Genomic DNA, 25,199 nt, shown 5'->3' on the forward strand with positions numbered 1-25,199 from the left:
GCATATTGGCCCTGAGTCTCAGTGCTCAGTTTGTAGCTTGTCTCTCAGCATCATCACATTTTCCTCAGGCAGTTTCTTCCAAAGGGCCAGGGCGCTGTTGAAGTGTCACCCAGAATAACATCTTTATATAAGCTGTTCAGAATGTCCAATTGGTTGGGGCTTCACTTTAGTGCTTGGTGCGACAGCCAAGGTGTCAGGCTTTCATTTAGTGTGACCATTTAGATTTCACAACCACTCATGCGATTTTGACGCATTAACACCAGCAAAAAGGACATACTGTTTGTATGGAGCAGCTTAATGCCGAATACACCACATGATTTGTCTTCAAGATGTGTGTACAGGATACAAATGTATATGAATTGTTACTGATTTGTTGGTTGATTCAAGACGTCTGAAGCATGCTCTTGGATAACTGACAACAAGATAAGATAAGATAGGACTTTATTTATCCCGAAAGGAAATTGTTGTGCAAGAGTTACACATATACAATAAACACAGCAGCATAATAATAAAACTGTACACTAACAGTGCAGTAAAAAGAGCAATTAAATAACATAGACAGTCAAATAATGAATGTAAAAAACTGTACAGTGACGAGCAGTATTGAGTAATGCAACAATTCAGTGTTTTACCTTTTTGTGAATCAACTCAGTCTGAAAAGAGATCAGCCATGTTGGCAGCTGCAAAACAAAGACACAAATGTTAGTGAATGAATGCAGTATATACAGTATATGTCAAAGCAGTAGGTGGGGGTGTTACATCTTGCAGGTTGGTCCTGATAGATATTTTTCTGAATTAATGTTTATTTGACTTATTGCCATCATCAGCGAGGCACGCGGCGCCGAGTGTGTTTAGTCCATCAGCACACATGAATGGATGTTACAGAGAGGCGGAGACAAGCCAACACACTGGCTTCTCTTATTGCAGCTGTGAGGGGAGAAGAGATGAAACATAAAAGCAAGGAGCTAGCTGTGCCTTTTCTGTTTTAGGGCTATGTTTCACTGCAGAAGAGTTTTTTATTCTAGTGTTTTTTTCGTCATTGGAGCTCTACTGTTAAAATGACATCCATTGTTCATAGCATATGCAGATTAGAAATTCTTTTTTTTTTCTTTCTGATGTTTTGAGTTCATCTCACATTGCATTAACGTCACACTAATGCTCGGGATGGCTACAGCTGAATTAGTAATGAAATGCAATGCTAGCGTCAGAGAACACAGTAAGCTCTCTGCTCAGCACAGCTGCAGCCCTGCTTTTATACAAGACCTAGTAATAAGAAAATGTATCACAATTTCCAAAGCATGAGATGATATTGCAATAGCAGATGTCATTAGAAATCTTAGCGTCCCTTTATTACAACGGATGTCGTTCTCTGAAAGCTTATAGGATATTTAAACACATTATAGGGCTGCTTTTAAATCCCACGCTGCCTTAATTGTGTTGTGTTCATACGCTGCAGGATGGGAGTCCTTTGGGGAGCCTGGATAATGGTTCAACCCGTGTATAATTGCATTGTCTCATTATCTTCTGTACAGGAATATAGCAATTGACTTAATGTAAGTGTTTAAGCTGATCTTGCTTTCTCTACATCTTGCGTTATAATCTTGATTTGGCTTTTCCTTCACTTTGCATGCCTTTTCATACATTTGAGCATACATACATTAGACATTAAATGAACTACCCAGGTAGACATTTTCATGAATTTTCTAGTTCTGCCACATACAGTAGTTCCCATTTGCCAATATGTCGCTGTGAGTCGATTGTCAAACAGAATTCTCACCTCAGCGCTGTGCTCCCTCTGGCTGCCAAACTCCCAATTGGCTCGAAGCAATACTGTCATAACCACTTTTACAAAATGTCCCAATGTAGATCTACAGCTAAAGAGGAGAGAACACAATTTCTGCTCTGAGACACGTGTTTTATACAATTATTCCTGCATGATATAGGATCAAGTGTAGTAAGTTCATCATACCAAACTGGTTCCTGACATTCTTATGTATTTCAGCTAAATGTCCCCCTAAAAAATGAAAAACAACAATGACAATGACATTTGCAACATGTAAATAATGCAAAAGGATGACATACTTTAGAGTGGGGACCCAAAACTGTGGAAGCAGACCTGCTGTCTTGCATCTGAAATGGGAAACAGATAGAGGGATGAAGATGGGGATCAAGGGCTTCAATGAAACTCAGTGCTGGCTAAGTGAGCTAAATGAACTTCAATATTGACTCCTTGTCTATTATCCTGTTTCTGATATTGCATTCTTTTAATAAATGAAAGAGGTCGTTTTATGACTCTTTGGATTCTTTGATTTGGAGCAAGTGCACAACCAGTATGCATTGTAACGGTGTAGATTTACTAGGGCTGTTTGCAGTCCGATGCAACAGTCGTTGTTCATTTCCATATAAGAGATAGAGGACATTTTGTTTCATGTAAAAAAAACAAGAGGAATTTACGTTGGTTAAATGCCAAAAAATTATGTTCTAAACTACTACAATGTTCTGACTGGACAACTATCAAAACAAGCAAACACTAACTGATACAGAGCAAAGCAGACAGGCAGATATAGGTTACTGGATGCCTATCCATTTCTCACAGATGTTTGGTAATTTCATTTAAAAAAAGTGTGTCCAACAGATAAAATGTGTATCACAGTGTAACTTCATAATAAAAGTGTGAGATTTGACACAGTGATTTGGAATTATAGCTCAACAGCACTGTCCTTATTTCCACACTGATGAAGGTCTGATATTTATACAGAGGTACAACCCATTTACATCTCATAAAATGAAAACAGCAACCTTTGACTCACTTAGATCTGATCCCTACCGTGTTGTGTAAAGACATCTTTCAACTTAGCAAGAGCTGGGTGTGATTGTGGAGAAATCACCAGGTGTAGTCCCTGCTGTAATCTCTGAAGTAAAGCCTGACAGATAGAGTATATTATAATTCTAAAGCGACATTTTACGGGTATTTAAATGTAGATACTGAATATGAAGACTTTGTTGTGAGTTGTTGAATGTCAGGCTTTGTTTGTATGCTCTTGTCACGGTTTATCTTTTAAAATAAAGGGCATAATTTCTCTTTAGGGTTTGTGTGCACTTCTTTACAAGAACAAGAAATCATCCGAAAGTCACTGTAGTTTGAAAGGTTTCATATTTCTAGTTTTACTCATTTATTATGTCCCCAGAATATTCGTCTGAGGAGCAATAAGTGTTTGCAAAGACTTGATCTATCTTGATGTAACCGCGCTGATGCAACAGCCGCTGCTTCGTTGTTGTGACCTCGTTTTGCTCCTGGCGTTTTTCCATGTGCCAGCTATGTGTAGAACTATTTAATTATTTATGGATAATAAGTATTGAGCGGCACTCTTAGCGTGGTACAGTGTTTATTAGCTTTGCTGTATTAGTGCCCTTAAATTACAGTCAGCCAGTACTGTATATTTTATGTAGTTTTAATTTGTACTTAAAGGCAGGACACATAATGCTCTTTTATTAGATGGTATTCATTTGAATATTAATGTAGATAATAATGATTTATAACAGTGACTTGGTTTGTAAAATGTATTGGAGTATAGATTCCTGTTGCATAAATATTTGATATCTCTAAAAGAAGCAATCATTGCTAAGTGTGTTTGTAAAGCTGCTGTGCACTCTGCTGACACAAGCGAGGGAGTCCCATATGAGATCAGAGAAAATAAAGAGCTTCATTTTTATTCCCGAGAACAATTCTTGGCAAAACAACAATGGCTTCGCTTTACCGTACATGCAGTGCAACTAGTAGTTGTTATGGAGAAACAAAGTGCTGTCTACGTCATTTCCCTCCGCTTGCCTCAAATGAATTTCCAGTTGTGGAAGTAGAAGTCATTGAGGTTAGAGGAACTGACTGTCCCTGAGGCCTCGGCCAGTTAGCTTCGTTATTAAACCACTCTTTACTAGTCAGTCCACAGGTCTCTAGGCAAACGTCTTGTTTGTAATGCAACCTTGTATAATGGCCTGCCTGACAGAATGTAATTAGAGAGAGCGCTGCTTTTCTTGGGTTTGCCTGTAGATCCATAGCCAGATCCCCAAAGTCCTGCTCGCTAATGAATCTGCTCCTGCCGGGGCTATTGACGGCCACTGCCTTTCTGGGAAGATCATTATCAGAGAATTCCAGCTGAAATGGCATTATGTATGAGCTTTTTACTCGGCATCATCTGTTTTCTGTGTCTGACCACAATTGCTTGAGGTGCTTGATTATGTATAATGACTAAATGAAGTGCATAAAGTTAATGCACTCATTAGCAATGACAGAGTGATATTTCATACCAAATTATGATTACAATTGGTTTTAATTTAGTGATTTAATTTGCTCTTAGCATAAAAGGGTATCATAATATGAGCATCGGCGTGACATGCCAGAGCAGGAGAATTCTTCTTTTTCATGCTTTTGATTTATCAAATTTAAAATAACCCTCACCTTAACCCCTATCATTAGTAATGCCAAAATTGTGATCCCCCAAAATACAAACACACATTCATTCAACACAAGACTGACAAAGCTTGTATGTTTTAAGCGCTTATATAACACATGTTTGACAGGGATTTGAAGCGTGATTTATTAGTTTAAAAGTAATGTATGCTTTCCCAATCAACCATTGTATGTTCCCCATACAATGGTTGTCTCTCTTAACTTATAAAATGAGAGATTTAAGATCCAGCTAACCCAGGAGACCTGTTTGATTGTAAAGAGAAATTGTAGCAATTAGAGCAGAGTTTCTCAACCTTTTCTCGACTGCGACGCCATCTTTAAGTCTACAATTATCATGACCCCAGCAATTAGAGCTGACAAGTTGTCATGTGATCAAACCAAAGAGCACTGAAGAAGATCCAAGTGTAATGTAAGGATATGTTTTAAATATTTTAAGTATATCAAACATACAAACCGCCAATATCAATGCATTTATTTCTTGCACTTCCAACTACATTTGACATCTCTCCACTAACTTGAGTTTGCTGACTACCTAAAAAAAGCTTTTTAAATAGGCACAAGCGCCCCAGTTATCAACACAGTGCTATACGCTCCTGTTCTTTACATGTTCATTTGTGGCTGACGACGAGTAACTGATGCTTTATTCTCTCTGAAAGGTGAGAGAGATATCCCTGTATCAACGGCCACAGCTGAGTAACTTCCCATTCATGTATTGTTGTAGTGTCCCTACCCTCAGGTCACACTGAAGGATGGTAAATATTAGTAGGTTTGTTGTACCGATTGTGTTGTTGACACAGCATCCAGATGCTAAATATAGATAGCTAAACAAAGAAGCAGAGTAAGGAAGCACACAACCTAAATCCTATTGATTCCATGTTACGGGAGCTGAGTGTCTCTCAGATAAGGCTAATTGTAGTCGTATAGAAGTCAACCTGTGTATTCATATCCAAGAACAGCCACCTCTCTGCCTCATTCCTGCTCTTCTTTATGAATCAACAGCGGTGATGAGGGAAATAATGTAGTTCAATTCCACACTGAATCAATCATTCGATTTCAGGATACTTATTAAATACAGTCATTAGGCCACATGAAGTGATTGCATTATTTATGTGAAGGAAATATGAGGGAAATAAGGAATTCATGTTATCAGCCCAGGGCATAGTAAGTCCGACTATTCAGTAAAATGGTAAAATGTCAGATGAATTGATTTATTTGTCCTGGCAACTAGCAAGTAATGTTGCCAATGAAAGGCCATTTTTGTATGCGTTCGAATTTGAAAGCTACGTTTTTCTTGAATGGAAATATTATTTACTAATTTTTGTTTTTGTTGCGTTTCCTTTCGATAAATAGCTTCAATTTTAGAGCCAGTTCTAAAAATGGCTACAACATAAAACATACCCTGCAGAGTTTTCTAACAAAATGAAAGTCAGGCTACATTCAGTGTTTCTCTCATGTTGCTACATTTTTATTTTACTTTAAAAACACCTTTGCCTTGTAGGTTTTTCGGCATCTCAACCATTTATTTTTGGCATATAATAGCAGTCATTTTGTGACATTAGGGATGCTGTTTGGTAAATAACAAAAGTCTGTTTATTATGTCAACAGGTGCTGCAGATGTATCTTCCTTTCTGTGGAATTGCGATCACCAATGCCCAACTTTTCGCCGCCTCAAGGAAGGAGTATGACAGGAGTCGGGTAAGGTTAATAAACCCCCCCCCCCATCCCTGGGATCAGCCAAACTTGCCCCCCTCCCCTAATGCTGACATTGAGGCTGAGTATTGATCAGCAGCAGCCCAGTTGCTGCCACTGCAGTGGGGATCACAGAGCAGCGCGCAGCCCTGCATGGACACTTTCTCTGGATCTTGGGGGAGGGGCCTGTATGCAGACCGGGGCCTGATCCATGTTCTAAATCTCCTAGGGAGATGCACTAATTCATGTCACACATTGATTTGTGATGGAAGAGAACATAATGAGAACACAGCGCTCAGTGAATGGAGGGGAGCTCCTTTCACACCATATGATTTGTATGAATTGGATTGACACTGCCTTAAATAAAAGGGCCTAATTTACTTTTATTGGGAATACTGATCATGGTATTTCATCCTATTGGTTCATGGTTTAAGGATTATCATAATACATATAATAATAAGTAGTCTGAAAGCTGATTGAGGCAAAGCATCTTTATCTAAAATGGGTTTTAAAACAGCATGTCGTTTAAATTGTTGGGAATAATGGCAGTGTTTTTCCTGTTGATGGTTTTCAGGCCCTCTTGGAGGTCGTCAATGACCTGTTTGAGGAGCAGACTGACCTGGAGAAGATTGTCAGAAAGATCATGCATCGTGCCCAGGCATTGCTAAAGTGTGAGCGCTGCTCTGTTCAGTTGCTGGAGGACATTGAGTCACCGGTACGGTTATTTTTTTACTGCTGTTTTCTACTGTGTGTCTACCAGTCTGCCTACATTTTTGTCAATGAATACTGTGTTCCTCCACACACTATTTCCAAGAGATTAAGTGATTTTATTTCCTTTTAAATCTTTCAGGTGGTCAAGTTCACCAAGTCTTTTGAGCTACTGTCCCCCAAGTGTAGTGCAGACACTGAAATCAGGTATGTTTGGTGCTTCAGTGGGAAATTCTACTCCACAATAACATCCGGCTAAAAGAAACACATGGCGTATGCTTTCTTTTCCACATTTCTAATACAATAAACATTTTTACCTCAACAGTCATATTTGCCTTGCCTTAATTGAATTTGTAAAGCATCCATGTAGGAAAGAAATAAGAGAAATATAAACATAGAATATTTTTCAGTGCTGTGGGAGTAATATGCTGATGCTGAATAGAAGGTATACTGTAAATATACAGTAGGAGCCCCACTTAATTGGGTTTTGCTGCTTTTCTCCACTGCTAGGGATGGCTGAGTGGAGAAAGAGAAGCTTAACATTGTGTGGGATATTGTGTGGGTTATTCCCCAAGTCTTGCACTTACCATTACTGATTGGTTACTTCAAGGAAGCAATGAACTGCAACAACAATAATAATAAAAAACGAACACCAGAAATTCCAATAGTTAGACATTATTAGTAATTTAATAAACATCAGTCTTCTTTCTGACTAAACACACTCCCTGTTTCTGGGGTCGTATATTAAATAAACAAACAGATTGTGATTCCTAGTAATAAAACGCCACATTACAAACTAAGCTGAAATGACAGGAATACAGTGTCTCTGTGATGACACTACTCTTCCTAAAGGTTCACATCTGAATAACAAGGGCGTCTGTGCAAGATCCATGTGTGTAATTAAGTGAATACATTTGGTGTCAGATGGTGAGAGTACTGTGGGATTTCTAATGTGCCCTGCCATCCCCATGGGGAGGGTAACGCTGAGCGAATGCACCGTGCTGCTAGTGGGTCTGTGGCAGCTAAAAGACAAACACACATTGTCGCATACACAGCTGTATCACTAGATCAAAGGGATTCAAAAGATCTGACATCGGTGTCTTTATTCTAGGCTAGGAAGACAAAATGAGCAACACTAAACGTTTATGTTGTTGCGTTTGGAAGTTAAAAGTCAGCGACACAGCCCACTGCAGTAAATGTGAATGGGAAGTCTGTGCAGGGGTGCAGGTGTTTCTGTCTGTGGCAGAGTGTGGGGGTGTTAGGCAATCACACAATTAACTTTTCATTACTTCATAAGCTACAGGAGAAGCTCACTGATATCTACTGTATGAGAAAGTCATTAAATGCAAGTCAACGTTAACGACGGTCCTTAAGGAGGAATAAGAATGGCCTTTTGCAAGCTTGCAGTTTAATCAGTACCATCTCCTTACGTTATGCTGAAGGAGAACGGACTTTTATACTCTTTTAGTAATACTATGTTGTTTTTGTTAACAAATTAACACCATATAAAGTATATTACAGTTTTTTTTTAATGTTTGCCTCATCACAATTGTTTGGTTTTGTTGTGTCCATTTTTCATCGTCCCTTCTTATTTTCTGTCCCTAGCCCCTTCAAAGACAGTATGGAGAAATCGTCTTACTCAGACTGGCTCATCAACAACAGCATTGCAGAGCTGGTGGCGTCTACAGGACTCCCCGTGAACATCAGTGATGCCTATCAGGACCCTCGCTTTGATGCCGAGGTAAACACACAATAACACAGTGTTCATCTCAACCAACATGACAGACAAACCAGTATGAACATTGGATATCACTTAGGTCATAGTATATATTTAAAAGAGCTCAATAAAAAACAGATGCAGATGTTTCAACACACATCCAAGAGGCACCTTCAGTTCCACTAACGAGTGTGCAGACCTGGCAATTTTATCCTCCATAGGATGTTCACACGTCTATGTCACACGCGAGCCAATGAGGTCACATGGGATCCAATCATTATGGGCTGGGACTCCCCATGGTGAGCTAAATTGGGATGGCTATGTACGGACGCATTTTGACGAGAAGACAGATGGCTTGAAACAAAAATGAAGGGTCAAAACCATGTATGTCAAACCGTACCATTCATCCAGTTTATCGGTTTACATCTTAATATTTCGTTCATGGTTCTGTGACGATTCACATGTTCATTAATTGGACTGTGATCTCTCATGTGACTGTCGTATGACCTTAACAACTCACACATGACTTTAAGGATGTGTCCAGGTGTGAAGATAAAAATAGATGCAGGTAGAGCAGCTGGAGTCTGTTGGAAGTGCCTTCACAACCAGTTCATCTAATTTGGCTTCACCTCTTCTTTTCTTGTTTTACTGGCACCTCATGGTGAGACGTTACACCCTGCCTAGTTTTCCATTTTGTCAGCTGTAAATTGATCTCAGTAGGATAAAGGAGGAAGTGTCAACCGCAGAGGCTGGTGTTGATAGATTCAAACAGAATCCCACCGCGACCAGCAAAGCAGTCCGCTCTGCGTCCAGCTGCACGCAGCAAAAGTTTGATATGTTCTCCCTTAAGCAGCAGTGACAGAATTATGTGTACTTGGTTGGTACTATACCTTCATATTGCCGTGCTCTTCTACTAAAAGGTACATGCATACGTTAAAATCGGCTGTTGAAAATATAATGCAAGACGAGATGGGTGAATATTTGAACACAAGTGCCAAAATTATATTTGAGTTTTAGAACAAGTGCATTATGTCCACACCCTACTTTTTAAGAATATAAACATCTTTATTTTTATTATGTCTCAAATACAGCAGTGTGTAATGCTGTAGTAGCAGTTGGAAGCAGTTTGCTGTAAAATAAATACTGGTTAAACTTAGTCACATTTTATTTAAATAAGAAATAGCAGATTAAAGAGTATAAACACATTTATTAATTTGCCTGTTTTTTTTATTGATTTTTTGAGGTATGAATAACAACTCTTAGTTATGCTTAAAACTAAATGCCTTGGAGAAAAGTGCAAAGATAAATACAGAAGGATGATAATAAAAATGTTCCCACTCTTTCAGGCGGACCAGTTCTCAGACTTCCACATTCGCTCCGTGCTTTGTGTTCCCATATGGAACAGCAACCACCAAATCATTGGTAAGTTCACAAATGGAGCTTCATTTTCTCTTATAGTTATTTGATATTTTTACTTCAAAGTTTTTTATTTAATTCAAGTTTTTAAACACGTACCCTGCTGGGATGGTTTTCAATGAGAGCATTAGTAACCTCAGGCTGTGGGACGGTAAGGCCTGGCTTTGTGTTGGTGTTATCATAAAGAGTGATGGAGGTAGAAGTCGGTTAAGTACGGGCGTGCAATGTTAAGTGGAGCATTGTCATGTCCAAACCTAGCAGCAACCTCCAGGTCTGAAAAGTGCAGCCAAAGCGGAGTTTCCTTAAACTTGCATTCTTTTAAATGACTACCATGTGACACAAATAAGTCCAATTGCATAGAAGTCTACGAGAAAATGATGCTTCTTCTTCCCACTTGATTTATTACCCGAGTATAGATTTTCAAGACAACTTTCTGGTATCAAACTCTATTTATAAGTCTTTATCAAAACTGATGATGATGATGTACATTTTTTTGAAACTATGGTCAAACTATGGTTAAAGCAAAATAGACGATAAAGCAGGGTATGCTTTAAGAAGTCGCTACAACAGTGTTTCCCAGTTTGGGTGTTGTCTGAAAAGTGTGTGTTCATGAAAGTTAATTGCAACATTTGTTTGCCTAAAATTACATTTTTTAGCACGAAGTTATACTTTGTCCCACGCTCTCGGTCACATTATTGTTCCAACTGCAACGGGCAAATGAAAAACTCTAGGCTTTAAGCCCAAGTCCACAAAACAATGGGTGATGTCACATTGAGTGTGTCCACGTCTTTTATACAGTCTAAGATTTAACCAAATTGTTTCCATAATGTCGTAAGCAAACAATGATCTAAAAATATCCCGAGGAAGCGTTAGTATTTACCCGAATCTGAAAGAATTGGACTAGCTAAGAAAATAACAGCTCCAAAGCTAAAGAAAGAGGTGTCCACATACTTTAAGGTCATAAAGTGTATATATGATGCAGATACATGATCAGCACTAACATTGTGTAGCACTCACAATGTAGGTTTCAAATGTGTTTTTGCTGTAGTAGACATAAAGGGAGAGGGAAGCTTGTGCTCAGCTCAGGCTGCATGTGTGTGATTAGATCCACGCTGCACCATCACTACACACTTGGAGGTGGAGTTCCCTTCTTCTCGCTGTGTGCTTTGTGTTTGTGAATCAGCCCCAGGCCAACACCACACTGACACGCTGATAAATCATTGATCTCTCGTCTGGTTTTGTTGCTGGATATTGCAGGGAGGAGCAATGATAGCAGCTCCTTTCGGTCCACTGAGATCTGATGCAGTAGGTCATTCGTTATATTTGAGTGCAAAGTGATCAGCAAATCTGCCGCGGACGGTTGGTTAAAACCTGTGTGTGTGTTTTTTTTCTCTTTTTGCGTAGCTATTAGTGCATGTGTCGGGGAGGGTAGAGGGAAGCGTAAGAAGGAAGGAAAGAGAGTGAGGGGGAGAAAGAAATGCAGTTTGTGTGGGTGGCACCTGAGGATCTTGAGTGAAAAAAACATTATACAAACAAAGCGGCAGGAGATGAAATTCTCAAGCCAAGGATACATTCAGTTAGAAAGTGAATGTCCTTGTGTAACCACCAGGAATACGCACAAGAAATACTGTTACTATGACGTGTAATGTTACATTTCATATGTGCGTGTAGTGTACAAATGACATTAGCATTATGCCACCCATGAAGGCTACTTTTCTAAAAAGGTAGTAGATTTTTCGGATGATTCTTTTTCATTTCAGTTACCTGAGAATATAAAACATATTGGTTCTGCTAACCCGAGATTATTGGGATACTTGGTTTTATAGGTGAGCTTGTACAGTAGTGTATATAGTCAGGATCCAGGTTTCTCACCTTGACTGTGGACTGTGTAGTGGAATTTGGACTTAATGTTTGATCTATTAGTTTGAGCGTAATAATGAGAGCCCTGCGATCGACCAGGTCATACTACGGTTTACAGGGTTTTAAATGAATGGATGAAAGGTCAGTAGGAGAAACCGGGCTGCAGTTGGCTTGTTGTGATCATAATCTGTATAAATCAATCAAATATGTGACCCTGAGCCTCTTACAGTTGTTTAGAGTTTCGAACATACCCTTTTAAACAAACCAGGGCGTTTTAAACCTATAAAAAGTATTTTACCCCCTTAATCCTCCAATGTCTTACAACATTACTGACCATTACTGATCAATAGACAAAACGTCTATTTTTCTTTGCAAAACAGCTCAAGATCTGCCAGGTTGCAATGAGATTGTGAGTGAACTGAAGTCCAGCTACAAATTCTCAAACTCTATGAGACCTGGACAAATCCACTGCGGGGCATTAACATTTCTGTTTGTAGGACACGAGGAGCTTGTAAAATGACGAGTGTCCCTTGAAGACAGAAACTGACACACATCTTTAGTTCAGCTAAAGGCACCATTTGAGTCCACTCACTAGGCAATCTGCACGTCCCATTATGATTAACAGCTACTGTATTACTTTAGTAGATAAAGCCTGGTTGTTTGGTTTATTTCCTTGTGAGTTAACAAAGTCAAGTCAGTCATTGTTCTCCATTCAACACCCTGTATCAATCAACCTTAGTGATCAAACTGTGCATTGAACAGTCACAAAAAACAAGAAAATGCAATTTATGTCAAAACTCAAAATGGAGCTCATTTAAATATGTCTGGTATTGTTTGTGATCATGAAACACATGTGGCACTAGGAATAGTTCAAGATCATGTGGTGGCCACAGGGCTCTAAGCAGTCATTTAGCTCAGTTATGCTTTGGACCTCCTATTCTGCAACTTATTACACATTACACGCTCATTACAGATTGAGCAATAATAGACCAGAGAACAAAATCAGCCATGTCTTTTTCAAATGTAATGACACCATTAAATAAATTGTTCTTAGCTACAGCACTAATCCCATTTCTCCTCTGTGGATTTCCAGCTATATATTGATATTAAAATGTCACTTTGGCAGGTTGGTTTGACCTCATAGAGATAAATAAAAATGGTAATGTATTGTGTAATTAGTTTTTAGCATAATTTCCCAGGGACAATAAAAGGTGGTGCTTTATCAACAAAGCCTTGTAATTAGATGATGAGGGAAGCCATCTTAACAGGGAATTCTGCTGCAGAACAGTGCTCAATAACTGGACGTCTTGTCAAAGATAACATTAATTGAAAACCAATTTCACCAGAGCCACAGTGATGTCATTTTGTGTAACCGTGTATGTGTTGTGCCTCTCCTCAATATCCATTAATAATGCATGTTAGTCAATGAGTGTGTGGGTTTGATCCTCTTTTAATTAGAGGCAGGTTATATGCACTGGAGTCAGTCTTTCCAATATCCCTGTGAAGTTCTGACTGTTTGGTTTGTGTAACAGGTGTCGCCCAAGTACTGAACCTGCTTGATGGGCAACCATTTGATGACGCAGACCAGCGTCTCTTTGAAGTATTTCACTTGTTTCTACATCTTTTTAAACATACAGCAGCTTGTGGGTATATCAGAAACTGTTGTTACTGAGTTTTTCTGCTCTCTGTGCTTTTCACAGGCGTTTGTGATCTTCTGTGGACTGGGCATCAACAACACCATCATGTACGACCAGGTGAAGAAGTCCTGGGCCAAGCAGTCCGTGGCTTTGGATGTAAGAACATCTCATTCGATTGCCTGCCTCACATCACAGTATTGAAACACAAATATGTAATTTAGTTGTGTTAGAAAGTAAATCTAGTTGTCTACTTACATTTGCAAAGAATAATTATGAACAGAGACATTTTACAGTAGATAAGGAAACCCTGCACTAAGTACATTTCTGGTATCTGTTTCACGTGGATTTCGCCACTGCCATGTTACTTCTAGAGACTAATGGGAGTTTGAGTCTAGTAACTTCAATGGGAGAAGAACATTTAAACACAAATTATGACCGTTTCTTCGCCACATATCTTCCAAATATTCTGACATTAAAGTTGTATTTTTTTACCGGTTAATAAGAAGCAAATGTACTTTGTTTGAGACCAATTTGTATGATTTGTCCGTCTCAGATACTCTTTCAGAGATCTGGCAGCAAAGCGCATTAACGTTAGTCAAACTGTGTCAAAGTTAAAATCAACTAAAATTCCCTTGGAAACTTCTTCCCATAATGTTAAACATGTTTGTTAGCTGTGTTAATGTATGTTATCAAAAGTAAAATATAAATAAATTAGAATGTGTATACCATAATATAACATTGGCGCCAATCGGAATTATCTATCGTTACTTAGAACATCTTATACTTAGCAAATTGTTCTGTGACATGAGAGAAGTTATACCTCATTGCTGCTGATTGTGTTAATGTTAGCTTCATGCCCTCCCACAGATGATATTTCTCTGTGCATCCTATCTGTTCTTGTTCTCCATTAGCCATAATGTTTTTTCTTTCCCGTCATTGTATGCTCTGTGCTAAAACCTTTACCCACAAGTATTTGGAAACAACGTCTACTGGCTAATATAAAACCTCTTCTTAGTAATTCTCTCTCAGGGGTCTTGGTGCTCGGCTCCTATTTTTAAGTCTCATATTTCCGCAAGATTGTACGCATGAATAAAAGTGCTGATATCTCTTTGTAGATAACCTTCTCACAAAGGTTTTATTGAAAATTAATGAGCGGCAGTGAAAAGCAATCCCTCATCTGCCCTGCAGTATGCGGGCATCCAGCACTACTCAGCCTTTACGGTACGTCCTTACATTACAATAGGGAGCTTTCAGGTGCATTGTGGTCGTTTTCAGCACCCGGTTTCAAGACAGGAGAAGCACCGAATGAGAGATAGAGCATATAAAAGGAGAGGCACACAGTGAACTAATATGTAGATGCATTGCTCCTGGCAGCACTGAATAAACATGAGCGTTTATGATCAAATAAGCAACTGGAGGTCTGTGCGAGGTATTTCTCACAGGATATGAAGGGAACATGGCGATGTGATCAGGGCTGACATCGCTGCTCTTGTAAACTGTTCCAGAGGCGAGCATTAACTTCCTCATCTGGAAGATCCACTGAAATTATGTAACGCCAGTATGCCCTTATGGTTATCTTAATTATAAAACAAATAATACATTGAGTGACACTGTGTCATTATTATTTTTTTACAGGTTCTGTCTTACCATGCCACTTGCTCCAAGACTGAAGTTGACAAATTCAAGGTAACTGATATTCATCATCACATTTGTCTGAGTGAACCCATCTCTTTCCCCTAATACTGCATGTTGTACTAAGTTATTTATAAATCTGAGCTCAAGACAGATATTAAAGGGACAGGTTACCCCACATTACATATTTATTGTATCACCTATACAGTAGTGCTATTTATAAATGTAGATTGTTTTGATCTGAGATGCCGATTGTTAAAGATATTGGTCGTAGAGATAGTAAGCTTTCTAAGAAATATAGTCAAACCAAATAGCACTTTGATTGTGATGTTCAAAGACAAAATACAAGAACAGTACGGTTTCTATCCAGAAATCATGACCCGGTTACTCAGGATAATCCACAGACTTGTAGAGAGCAGTTTCATGTAGGAACACTTTTCTTTGTACAGCATCACTGTGCAGAAGGAACCGTACATCATCTCATGGACGAGAGGCTCATGCTCGTGACAGCGTGAGATGTAAACATTAATAGCGTCCTCCTCGGCTCAGCTGAGCTCAGGAGAGCCTCTGTCCTTGAGTAGATGCATGCATACGTTCAACGAGCATATTGCTGTGTGCAAAGCTATTCATAAACAGAATGGGATTATTCATAAATGTTCTCAACATTGGAGGCAACTGAGGCCATTACAAATAAAAAACGTGTTATGTTGAACTACCTGGTATCATATATTGCTCTTATTGTGGACACAAAGAAGAGGATGAGGGATGATGTGGAATCATTTCTTAACCACCTGTTACCACCAATAATTCAGTCCTAATAACTCAGTGACCAAATAAGTTGTTTGTCATTTATTTCCAAAGGGACCCATGTGAATGTTATGTGATCTGATATCTTCTGGTGAGGACAGTCTGCCTGTATAAATAAATATTGCAGTGTATTCACACTCTTGGTGTCGATTACAATGTTTGATCATCAGGTTTGCTCTGGTGGTGCAGGTAATTGCCTTTATATAATTTCATTGTTTTCCTACTTATGTAGTCATGATCCTTAATGTCTCTGCTTTTTATTGAGTTCAATTAAGACAAATGAAAAAGAACAATATTAAAGGGTCTATTGTGGTTCTGCATAACCTATTAGCACAAATATGATTCAAGACATCAGCAGTAAAACACATTTGGATTTCTCTGATGGCTTAAACTGTTGTTTACAAGAAGGTGAAGGCTTGAAATGTAGCTCATGATGCATTTATTTTTCTTATGGGCTCTTTAATTAGGATATCTTGCTTCTAATTCAATAACTACCTGTCATTCATTTAATAGGAAACAAAAATCTATGGCAACAGACGAATTATTGGCAAGCAAAAGTATGGGATGGGAATTCCCCAATGAAAATAGGATAATTGTGGTATTTGAATGTATTACATCAATCAATAGACAATCATTGTCCATGCATGACGTATAAAGAGTAAAAAAAAATGAAAATATCTGCATTTTTTATTGGCATGACACTTCTGAAGTATAGATATGACCTATTTTCCAGCACTTTCATGTGTAAGATTTTCCCCTGTGGCCATCACGGCAAAGTAGGAACCCCGCTTCTCCGTGAGCTCGTGTGATCTCTCAGCCCCCTCATCCACGCTCTGCTTCCTCCCTTCCCCCCCCCCCCCACTGTCTTTCATAACTGCTCTACATATGGAGCCTCACAGAGCACACTAGACTGGGCTTCCACCAAAGTGCAAATGGCAAACAAACCTGGCTGACATTTGGCAACCCAGGGCTGTGAATTGAGAGAAAAGAGAATACCTGCTGACCCGTCAGGCAAACATTTGATAAGGAAACATGGTGGCTGTTAGAGGGGAGACACAGGAAGAGAAAAATGGCGGATAAGAAATATCTGCTCATTAAACCACATCCAAGACAGCAGACATGGGTGCTTCAGTGTGAATATGGTTAATTGGAATCACGTATGTGTTGGGAGATTTTGTTTTTGTTTGAATAATAGTGGAAGCTGTTGATGATTACTACTGCACCGCTACATTCGTCAATGAGCTCTGAAAGTAAACAACGGTGAAAACCTCCGCTAAAGCTCCCTCATTAATCTTAACCCTCACCAAATGAGTCTTCGGAGTCTTAATTAGCATGTCTTCATATTTCCATGTATCATCTGAAAGTGGCACAGCACCCTCTGACCTCTCCATGCTCTTGTGCTCTCTGAACTAATTTCCTCTCTTTCTCAATGAAACAGGCGGCCAACATTCCCCTGGTCTGCGAGCTGGGCATCGATAAGCTCTACTTTGATGATTTCTCCCTGGACATGGATGCCATGATAACGGCCGCTCTGAGGATGTTTATGGAGTTGGGAATGGTGCAGAAATTTAAGATTGACTATGAGGTGAGACAACTTCATCTATTTCCTTTGAATTCTTGACAGATTTTGCCCAGAACACTGTTCCTTCACCAACGTGTCTTCTTGATAACTGCTGTCTCATGTGCTCATCCCTCTTTCTGTGTTTCTCTCAGACGCTGTGCAGGTGGCTGCTGACGGTCAGAAAGAACTACAGAATGGTTCTCTATCACAACTGGAGACATGCCTTCAACGTCTGCCAGTGCATGTTTGCCATGCTAACGGTAAAAGACACTTGCATTAGGGAATTTAAAGCAGATGTTTATAAAACTATTGTTTAAGGAAAAACATAACAGTTTCCTTGCTGAACTGGTATCTTTAGAGAAACTCATGAGCATCTTTATCTCAATTGGCATGAGTCCGTCCATTTGCTTTCATTTAGAGTGCTCCCAAAAGCTTGCAAATAGTCAAATAAGAAAGGTACTGAAGTACCACGTTCAATTTAGAAAGCTTACAGGTTAGCTTCTTCACTTAAGAGAGATTTTGGCTCTGTACCTCTCTTTTATAAAAAACGTATGAGGGTCAAATAAGTAAAATCATTCAACATTTAAAAAGAAGACAATAAAACAAAATAAGGAAAACTTGGTGTTTTCTTTACTAACTTCTCAGATCAGTCAAAACAGAACATAAAGGACTTATAAATAGTACTTGGAAATTGTTGCATTGGTTCTTGTACTCAAGTAAAGCAACTGATTTATTCTACTACCAGTAGACGTTTTAGTGGTGGAAGTGTTTGCATGAAAGTATCAAAGTTAAAATGATGAGTACCAGGTTATAATGACAGTCGTCTATACCTGCATGAATATTATTGGACGTTGAAATTCAAATAACGACTCATTGTATTACTAACTCTACAAACAGTCAAACTAGAGCCGTTTGTTTAAATAGAGACCCCAAGAGACTGACCACACACACACACACACACACACACACACACACACACACACACACACACACACACACACACACACACACACACACACACACACACACACACACACACACACACACACACACACACACACACACACACACACACACACACACACACACACACACACACACAGTGTTAATTATGTAATCAAACACAGCATTAATGCATGGCGTCCCATCTGAATTGATTATTGACAGAGGTAGATGAAGTAGTAGTGTGTAAGCTAAGCCTCTCTCTCTTGCCGAGTGTTTTAATGAGTGGGCTGAGGGCCGTGCGATCTGCGCCGCTATCCCCACAATGACCCTCAGTGACTCACTCAGCCTCCAGAGATCATCCATCCCAGCCGTAAAGCTCCCAGAGTGACTGTCTACTGCTGGCTATCTAGGGAGATACAGACTTATAAAGATGCTGCTACTGTTGAAGGGTTTTTCCTTTTTATTTAATGAAGACCTCACAGTTTCATATAATAAGACAATGAGGCTGGGTTGCATTAACGATTCATTTAATGTTGGAACATTTCTAGTTAGAGTATAGCAAATCTGAACCACAGTAATCAATAAGGAGATGATTGCTCATCCAAATAATTAGAACAAAATAAGTAAATAATAAGAAGACGGGTTGGTGTCTCAGCCATAGAGGAAGGAATTGTTGTGTGCTCTGAACAATGAGGAAAAAAAGGATAAACAGGGAGGCTAATAGATTGGAAATGGAAAATTGTTAAAAAGCTTTTTAATATTTTCTCGCTTTTGTGAGGTAATTGTTTTTAGGTAATTGTGCTCTCCCGTTATTTTGCTCAAAACATCTTAAAACAGCAGACATTTTATAAGGTAAACCTCCTGAAAGTTTAAAGTTGATACTAATTTGTAGTTCATAAATGTTGGTGCAACAAAGTTACGCTTGATCTAGGTTTATAGTAAAACATAAAGCGACATCTTATATTGGGTTTAAATGTTAACTTTCTCAATGTTGTTAACCTAGTTTTTGTTACAACATGATTTAGAGTTTAACCATGATCTAATCAGGTTTCAATGTGATTCCTTGTTGCTGAAACCAGTCGACTGCAGCTCTTATTTGTGTGTTTTGTTTTCTCCTCTCCTCGGTGACATTCAGACGGCGGGCTTCCAGGAGACTCTGACCGAGGTGGAGACCTTAGCGCTTATTGTAGGTTGTGTGTGCCATGACTTGGACCACAGGGGCACCAACAACGCTTTTCAGGCCAAGTAATGTTCCCACTTTATCTCTCTGTCCCTGCCACACAAACACACTCCCTCCTACACACCGTTTATAGTGTTTTACCACCTGCAGCCGTCTGCAGCACTCAAGACCAGATCAGCAAGAGTCAAGTGGCAAGTTGTATAAAGCTTATGTAAGACTCTGCTTAATGAAGAGACTGTAAACACTGCTGACTCTGATCTGCAGCTATTAAACTGATATTGAATTGCTTGAACTCAGTGTTCTCTGCCTGCACAAAGGTTATCATAGTAAACGGCATCTGTAACCAAGATGGGGAAAGAGTTGGAGTGTCGACATTATCATGAGCTAAATGAAATCTTAACTAGAAAAAAAGTGTCTTGATAATCCATTTTTGTATTATCATCTAATCAGGGTCATCAGATCAAATGTCTTAAATAGTTTGTTTTATATACATTTGTTAGTTGTAGTTACGATAGTGCTAAGGTTTAGGGTGACAATCAAAAAGGAGGTAAAGAAGCTTTTGTATCCAATGAGTCAGATTTGACAGCGGCATTTTACAATTGGAAACATTGTTCTTTCTCCATAATAAATGATGATCATGTACAATGTTTCAAGTAGGATTTTCAGCTGCTTTTTATTATTGAGCCATAAGTTGGCGACAGAGAACAGAGAGAATTGCTGAGGGAATTACAAAAGACTCGGTATTATTTCTTATTTCTCAGTATGTGTTGAATGCTTATTGTGTTATCTCTCTTTTTGATCCCTGTGTGTGTGTGTGTGTGTGTGTGTGTGTGTGTGTGTGTGTGTGTGTGTGTTGTGTGTGTGTGTGTGTGGTGTGTGTGTGTGTGTGTGTGTGTGTGTGTGTGTGTGTGTGTGTGTGTGTGTGTGTGTGTGTGTCAGGACGGGCTCAGCCCTTGCTCTGCTTTATGGGACCTCTGCTACGCTGGAGCACCACCACTTCAACCACGCTGTTATGATCCTGCAGAGCGAGGTGCACCATGTTCCTTTTTCTGCTGCAATGCAGTGGGTTTGCAACTAACAATTATTTGTAATTATTATCAACTATCTAGTACATGAATTCAACAGTCTGAAAAAAGTTAATATTTCATCTTAGTTTCTTAAGCAACATTATGACTCACCAGAGCAGGAAAAAGCACAAGTTAAAAGGACTAGTTCAAAACATGTTGCCTTCTTGATGAGAGGCTGTTAGCTTAGCTTAGCATAAAGACTTGAAACAGTTAGCATTATGGGCATTTATACCTAAAATAAAGTCAAATTAAACAATCTGCGATGAGTGCTAGCATCTTAAAAGCTCATTAACTAACAAGTGATATCTTGCTTGTTTTCATCTGTACAAAAAACAAAGTGTAAAATCAACAGGTTTTATATAGAGGAGTTAAATGCAACACAATTTTAGGTTGACAGCCTAACAGATTCACATTTATGAGACAGATTCAAAAGTGGTGCTGGTCTTCTAATGTCAACTCTCAGCATGATAGCAATTTCCAAAATTAAAGTCACTTTTAAAGTCAATGTACCATGACAATACACCTGACAGCAGAACATTTGTACAGTTACACTTCTTCTATCTCTCTCTCTCTTAACTTTTAAGCCATCTAAATGAACAAATTAAATCATAAAGCCCATAAAAATCAAATCAAATAAGGTAGTTTGCATGTGAAGGGAACCATGTGGAGTCTAAATGTCTGCCGTAGGTGAGGGAGTAAACAAAAAGCTCATGCTGTCCTCAAATCATCGTCATTACAGAGGCGATAGATTTGGTGGTAATTGGTTGAGAGACGTTTTACCAGGTGACTGGCTTTGCATCAAGTAGTAATTAAAAAGGTTTTGGGGGAGCAGCTGAGACGAGGCTTAGCAGAGTTTGTTCCAGTGGCTTCATTATCGCGGCGCTGACAACACAGTAAGCTGACAAATGTTTGCTTGGAATATCATAATGGTTTCTGTTGATACTGGGGATGAACTACTGTCGCCCTATTAGCATATACATTAATAATGTGGCTAATTCAAGCAGAAAGCTCACGATTCAACAAAGCATTCATTTTACACTTTTAAACGTCACTCACTCCCTTTGTATCTTTCAATTTCCCCTCATCATTCTCACTTCCTATTTTTCTCGCCTTGATCCGCTCCAATTGTGACAGAATGAGAGAAGTGCTTTGTGTCTCTGCTGTTACATCGTTCAATATTTCATGGGAACACATGAGCTCATGCAGCGAATCAAAGGCAATTTGCACTTGGATTCTCAGCGTTTGAAAGGAAGAAGTGGTCATCCATTTTGAGGATCTCTGCTCATTTCTGCAGGTCCTTATTATCCTTCGGCTCCTTCTTGGTTAACACCTCGACATCTTCAATTTTCACCAGACAGATCTCTCCATTCTCTATGGTGTCTAAGTGGTGAATGAATGTATAATACATGATGTTTCAATGATAGAGAAGCTCATGTGACAGATGTTGCTTAAGTATTAGGAACCGCTGGCCTCTCTTTTTCAGTTTTTTACTATTCGTTGTGCAAATAGGCTTTTTTAATGAAAGACTCTCCCTCGTTCACTTCTATATAGATTATAGATCCTCAATAATATCTTATCCAAAACTCAACTCAATTATGAAGCACTTTTCATATGCTCATGCAGCCTCAAGTGTTTTACAAAGCAAAAATGTATGAATAAATCTATTTCTTGCATACATTAAGTCACTTCAAAACAAATTGATTTTTGTGAAAACCAATATTTAAGACTTAAATACTAGGAAATTAGGAATCTTAAATAAATTGAATGTTAAATTAAATATGACACATTGAACTTTGAGGTTGTTATCAAAAAATGGTGCCCTCAACTATACATTTTAGTGTCATTTTTGCCAATAAAATGGCAGAAAGTAAATGTTATTCATTCTAAGCTACTGCACAGTAAATGTTCACCATCCATCCATCCATCCATCTTCTCCCGCTTATCCGTGGTCGGGTCACGGGGGTAGCAGTTCCAGCAGAGAGCCCCAAACTTTCTTTTCCCTGGCCACATCAACCAGCTCTGACTGGGGGATCCCAAGGCGCTCCCAGGCCAGCGAAGAGATATAATCCCTCCACCTGGTCCTAGGTCTACCCCTCGGTCTCTTCCCAGCTGGACGTGCCTGGAACACCTCCCTAGGGAGGCGCCCAGGTGGCATCCTTACTAGGTGCCTGAACCACCTCAACTGGCTCCTTTCGACGCGAAGGAGGAGCGGTTCAACTCTGAGTCCCTCCCGGATGACTGAACTTCTCACCTTATCCCTAAGGGAGTGGGTTTTCTCCGCAGGGTGGCTGGCGTAAATGTTCACATTCAAAATAAATGATAATAGTTTTAATTATATAGCACCATTAAAAGTTTACAAGTGCTTTGACAGAAAAACTAAAACAAAAGCAGGATATCAAGAAGGTATTAAACAACAGAAAGCCACACTGAGTCCAAACAAAGGAACAAATTAAGGTAAAATAATATACTAAAGAGAAGACAAATGATAAAATATATAAAGAGAGTAAAAAGATGATCTGTTACTGATATGCCAGTATTGTCAGCAGTAAAGCTCTTATTAAATAATTCAAAACATCTCTAAAATAAACCTAAGTTGTATGCACCCTCTGTTAAGTAAATGGTTCCCATCCCAAACTAATGTAAATAATTAATGTAGGGGCTAGTGCTTCTTTATTTGAGGTTCTTTGTGTGCAGTGGGAAAATGTGTTTGGACATGTTTTATCATGTTATCTCTATATGTGTCTCCACAGGGTCACAATATCTTCTCCAACCTCTCGTCCACAGAGTACAGCGACCTCATGCAGCTGCTGAAACAGTCCATTCTGGCCACAGACCTCACACTCTACTTTGAGTATGTTCTGCTACACACCACGCCACTTATTAAACTGTTAAATCTCCTGACAGTGAGAGGTCCACAGAGCCCGGCTGGCTCCAGTGTACTAACTTATTTATACAATAAAGCATACGGAACCCTCTCTGTACAATGATTACTGCAGGTTTCTTTGAGGGAATACCGCCCCCTTGTGGATTTCATGTCTCTTACACCTACAGATGTCTTGTTTCCCTTTAGGAACAGAAACACCTTCTTTGAGATGGTCAATAATGGGGAGTACAACTGGAACGTGAAGGCTCATAGAGACATGTGCAGGTAACGCCCTGCACACAGACAAACATGAGGGATATCATAATATCATAAGCACTGCACTAATTAAATACATCTGATTTCTTTCAGATCCATGATGATGACAGCTTGTGATCTTGGTGCCGTCACTAAACCTTGGGAAATATCACGCAAGGTGAGAAAACTCATTAAAATGCTTTTTTCAAGTCACTCATGAGAATATTCAAGATTTTCCTTACATGTATAAGGCTATAAAACTAACAACAATCAACCTTTTGTTGTGGTTTGTGTCATTTTTTTTGGCAAACTGCAAAGAATCTTCTCACCAATAAATAAATAAATGCATGTCTAAACCATTAAAAGAGCTGAAACAATTGGTTGATTAATTGATAAATGGTCCAAGAAGAAAAAAAGCCAAATATACGATTTTTCCTGTTTTTAAATTGTTGCGATTTGCTGTTTTTCTTCATCTCATATGTTTGTGATCCTTGATATCATCATCTTGGGCTTTCACAGGCATTTACAACACAATGTACTTATATTTTAAAGACCAAACAATGAGTTACGAACATGTTTGCCAGACTAATTCACAAAGAAAACCTCCCTTCATGTTTTCTCTTGCAGGTTGCAGAGCTGGTGACCAGCGAGTTCTTCGAGCAGGGTGACCGAGAGAGATCAGAGCTGAAGCTCACGCCCTCGGTGAGTACTGTACACACAACCATCTCTGGTGTTTTGTGCTTTTGCAGTTAGTTTCACCCCCGTGACCTCCACTGAGCTGATGATGCAGAAGATTTATTTTATCTGCAGTTCCAAAACACACTGACTGTGTAGGAAACATGAAATCTTGTGTCTCTTTGTGTGGGAAAAGTGAACAGTCAGCTTGGCCACTGCACTTCCTCACTGCTGCGCCAAGAGCAAACTGTGGACCGTGTAAGCATCATTCTTAAAAAAACAACAACTCCCCCTACACAGGAGTCAACTCTGACATTTCTATTCATTCAGATGTAAACACACACACCATTTGGCTGTATTCAGCTTTACTAGCATTGATTTTCTCATAGCTGAGATCATGCATTTACTTTATTTTTCTCGTGTGAATTTAAAAATAGCACAATACTAGTGGCACGGAAAGACTTTGGTCCTAATGAAGATCTTAACTCGCATCGTATTCAGACTGTCCTCAAAGCCTCAGCGCCACAACAGAGGAATACTGTGTGTTTGATTGAGGAGCTTTGAAGGCTCAACTGTGTTGCAAGTTCTTAAAGGGGGAAAACCAACAGCTTTCTGCGAGCAATTAATGGCTGTTGACTAATCGAGCCAGGCCACATTGCCTCCCCTCTGAAATAACTAATGCGTTAGCCTCCGGTCTGCCGCTTGTGTCAAACCTTTAC

The 25,199-nt window shown here is 39.2% G+C and overlaps 1 protein-coding gene across 1 annotated transcript in view; it reads left to right on the top strand.

Moving 5' to 3' along the window:
* Positions 1-25,199, top strand: part of pde11a (phosphodiesterase 11a) — a 32,772-nt gene that overhangs the window by 3,161 nt on the left and 4,412 nt on the right. The window contains exons 3-18 of the mRNA XM_034128887.1: positions 6,074-6,163; positions 6,732-6,872; positions 7,008-7,072; positions 8,471-8,606; positions 9,929-10,004; positions 13,391-13,458; positions 13,559-13,651; positions 15,131-15,181; positions 17,373-17,519; positions 17,648-17,755; positions 19,576-19,685; positions 20,560-20,650; positions 23,438-23,538; positions 23,758-23,835; positions 23,920-23,983; positions 24,433-24,507. Coding sequence (XP_033984778.1) covers positions 6,074-6,163; positions 6,732-6,872; positions 7,008-7,072; positions 8,471-8,606; positions 9,929-10,004; positions 13,391-13,458; positions 13,559-13,651; positions 15,131-15,181; positions 17,373-17,519; positions 17,648-17,755; positions 19,576-19,685; positions 20,560-20,650; positions 23,438-23,538; positions 23,758-23,835; positions 23,920-23,983; positions 24,433-24,507 — 1,494 coding nt within the window. The remainder of the gene's footprint in view (positions 1-6,073; positions 6,164-6,731; positions 6,873-7,007; positions 7,073-8,470; positions 8,607-9,928; positions 10,005-13,390; positions 13,459-13,558; positions 13,652-15,130; positions 15,182-17,372; positions 17,520-17,647; positions 17,756-19,575; positions 19,686-20,559; positions 20,651-23,437; positions 23,539-23,757; positions 23,836-23,919; positions 23,984-24,432; positions 24,508-25,199) is intronic.

The sequence above is a fragment of the Trematomus bernacchii genome, unplaced genomic scaffold, assembly GCF_902827165.1.
Source record: "Trematomus bernacchii unplaced genomic scaffold, fTreBer1.1, whole genome shotgun sequence".
In the NCBI taxonomy this organism is placed as follows: Eukaryota; Metazoa; Chordata; class Actinopteri; order Perciformes; family Nototheniidae; genus Trematomus; species Trematomus bernacchii.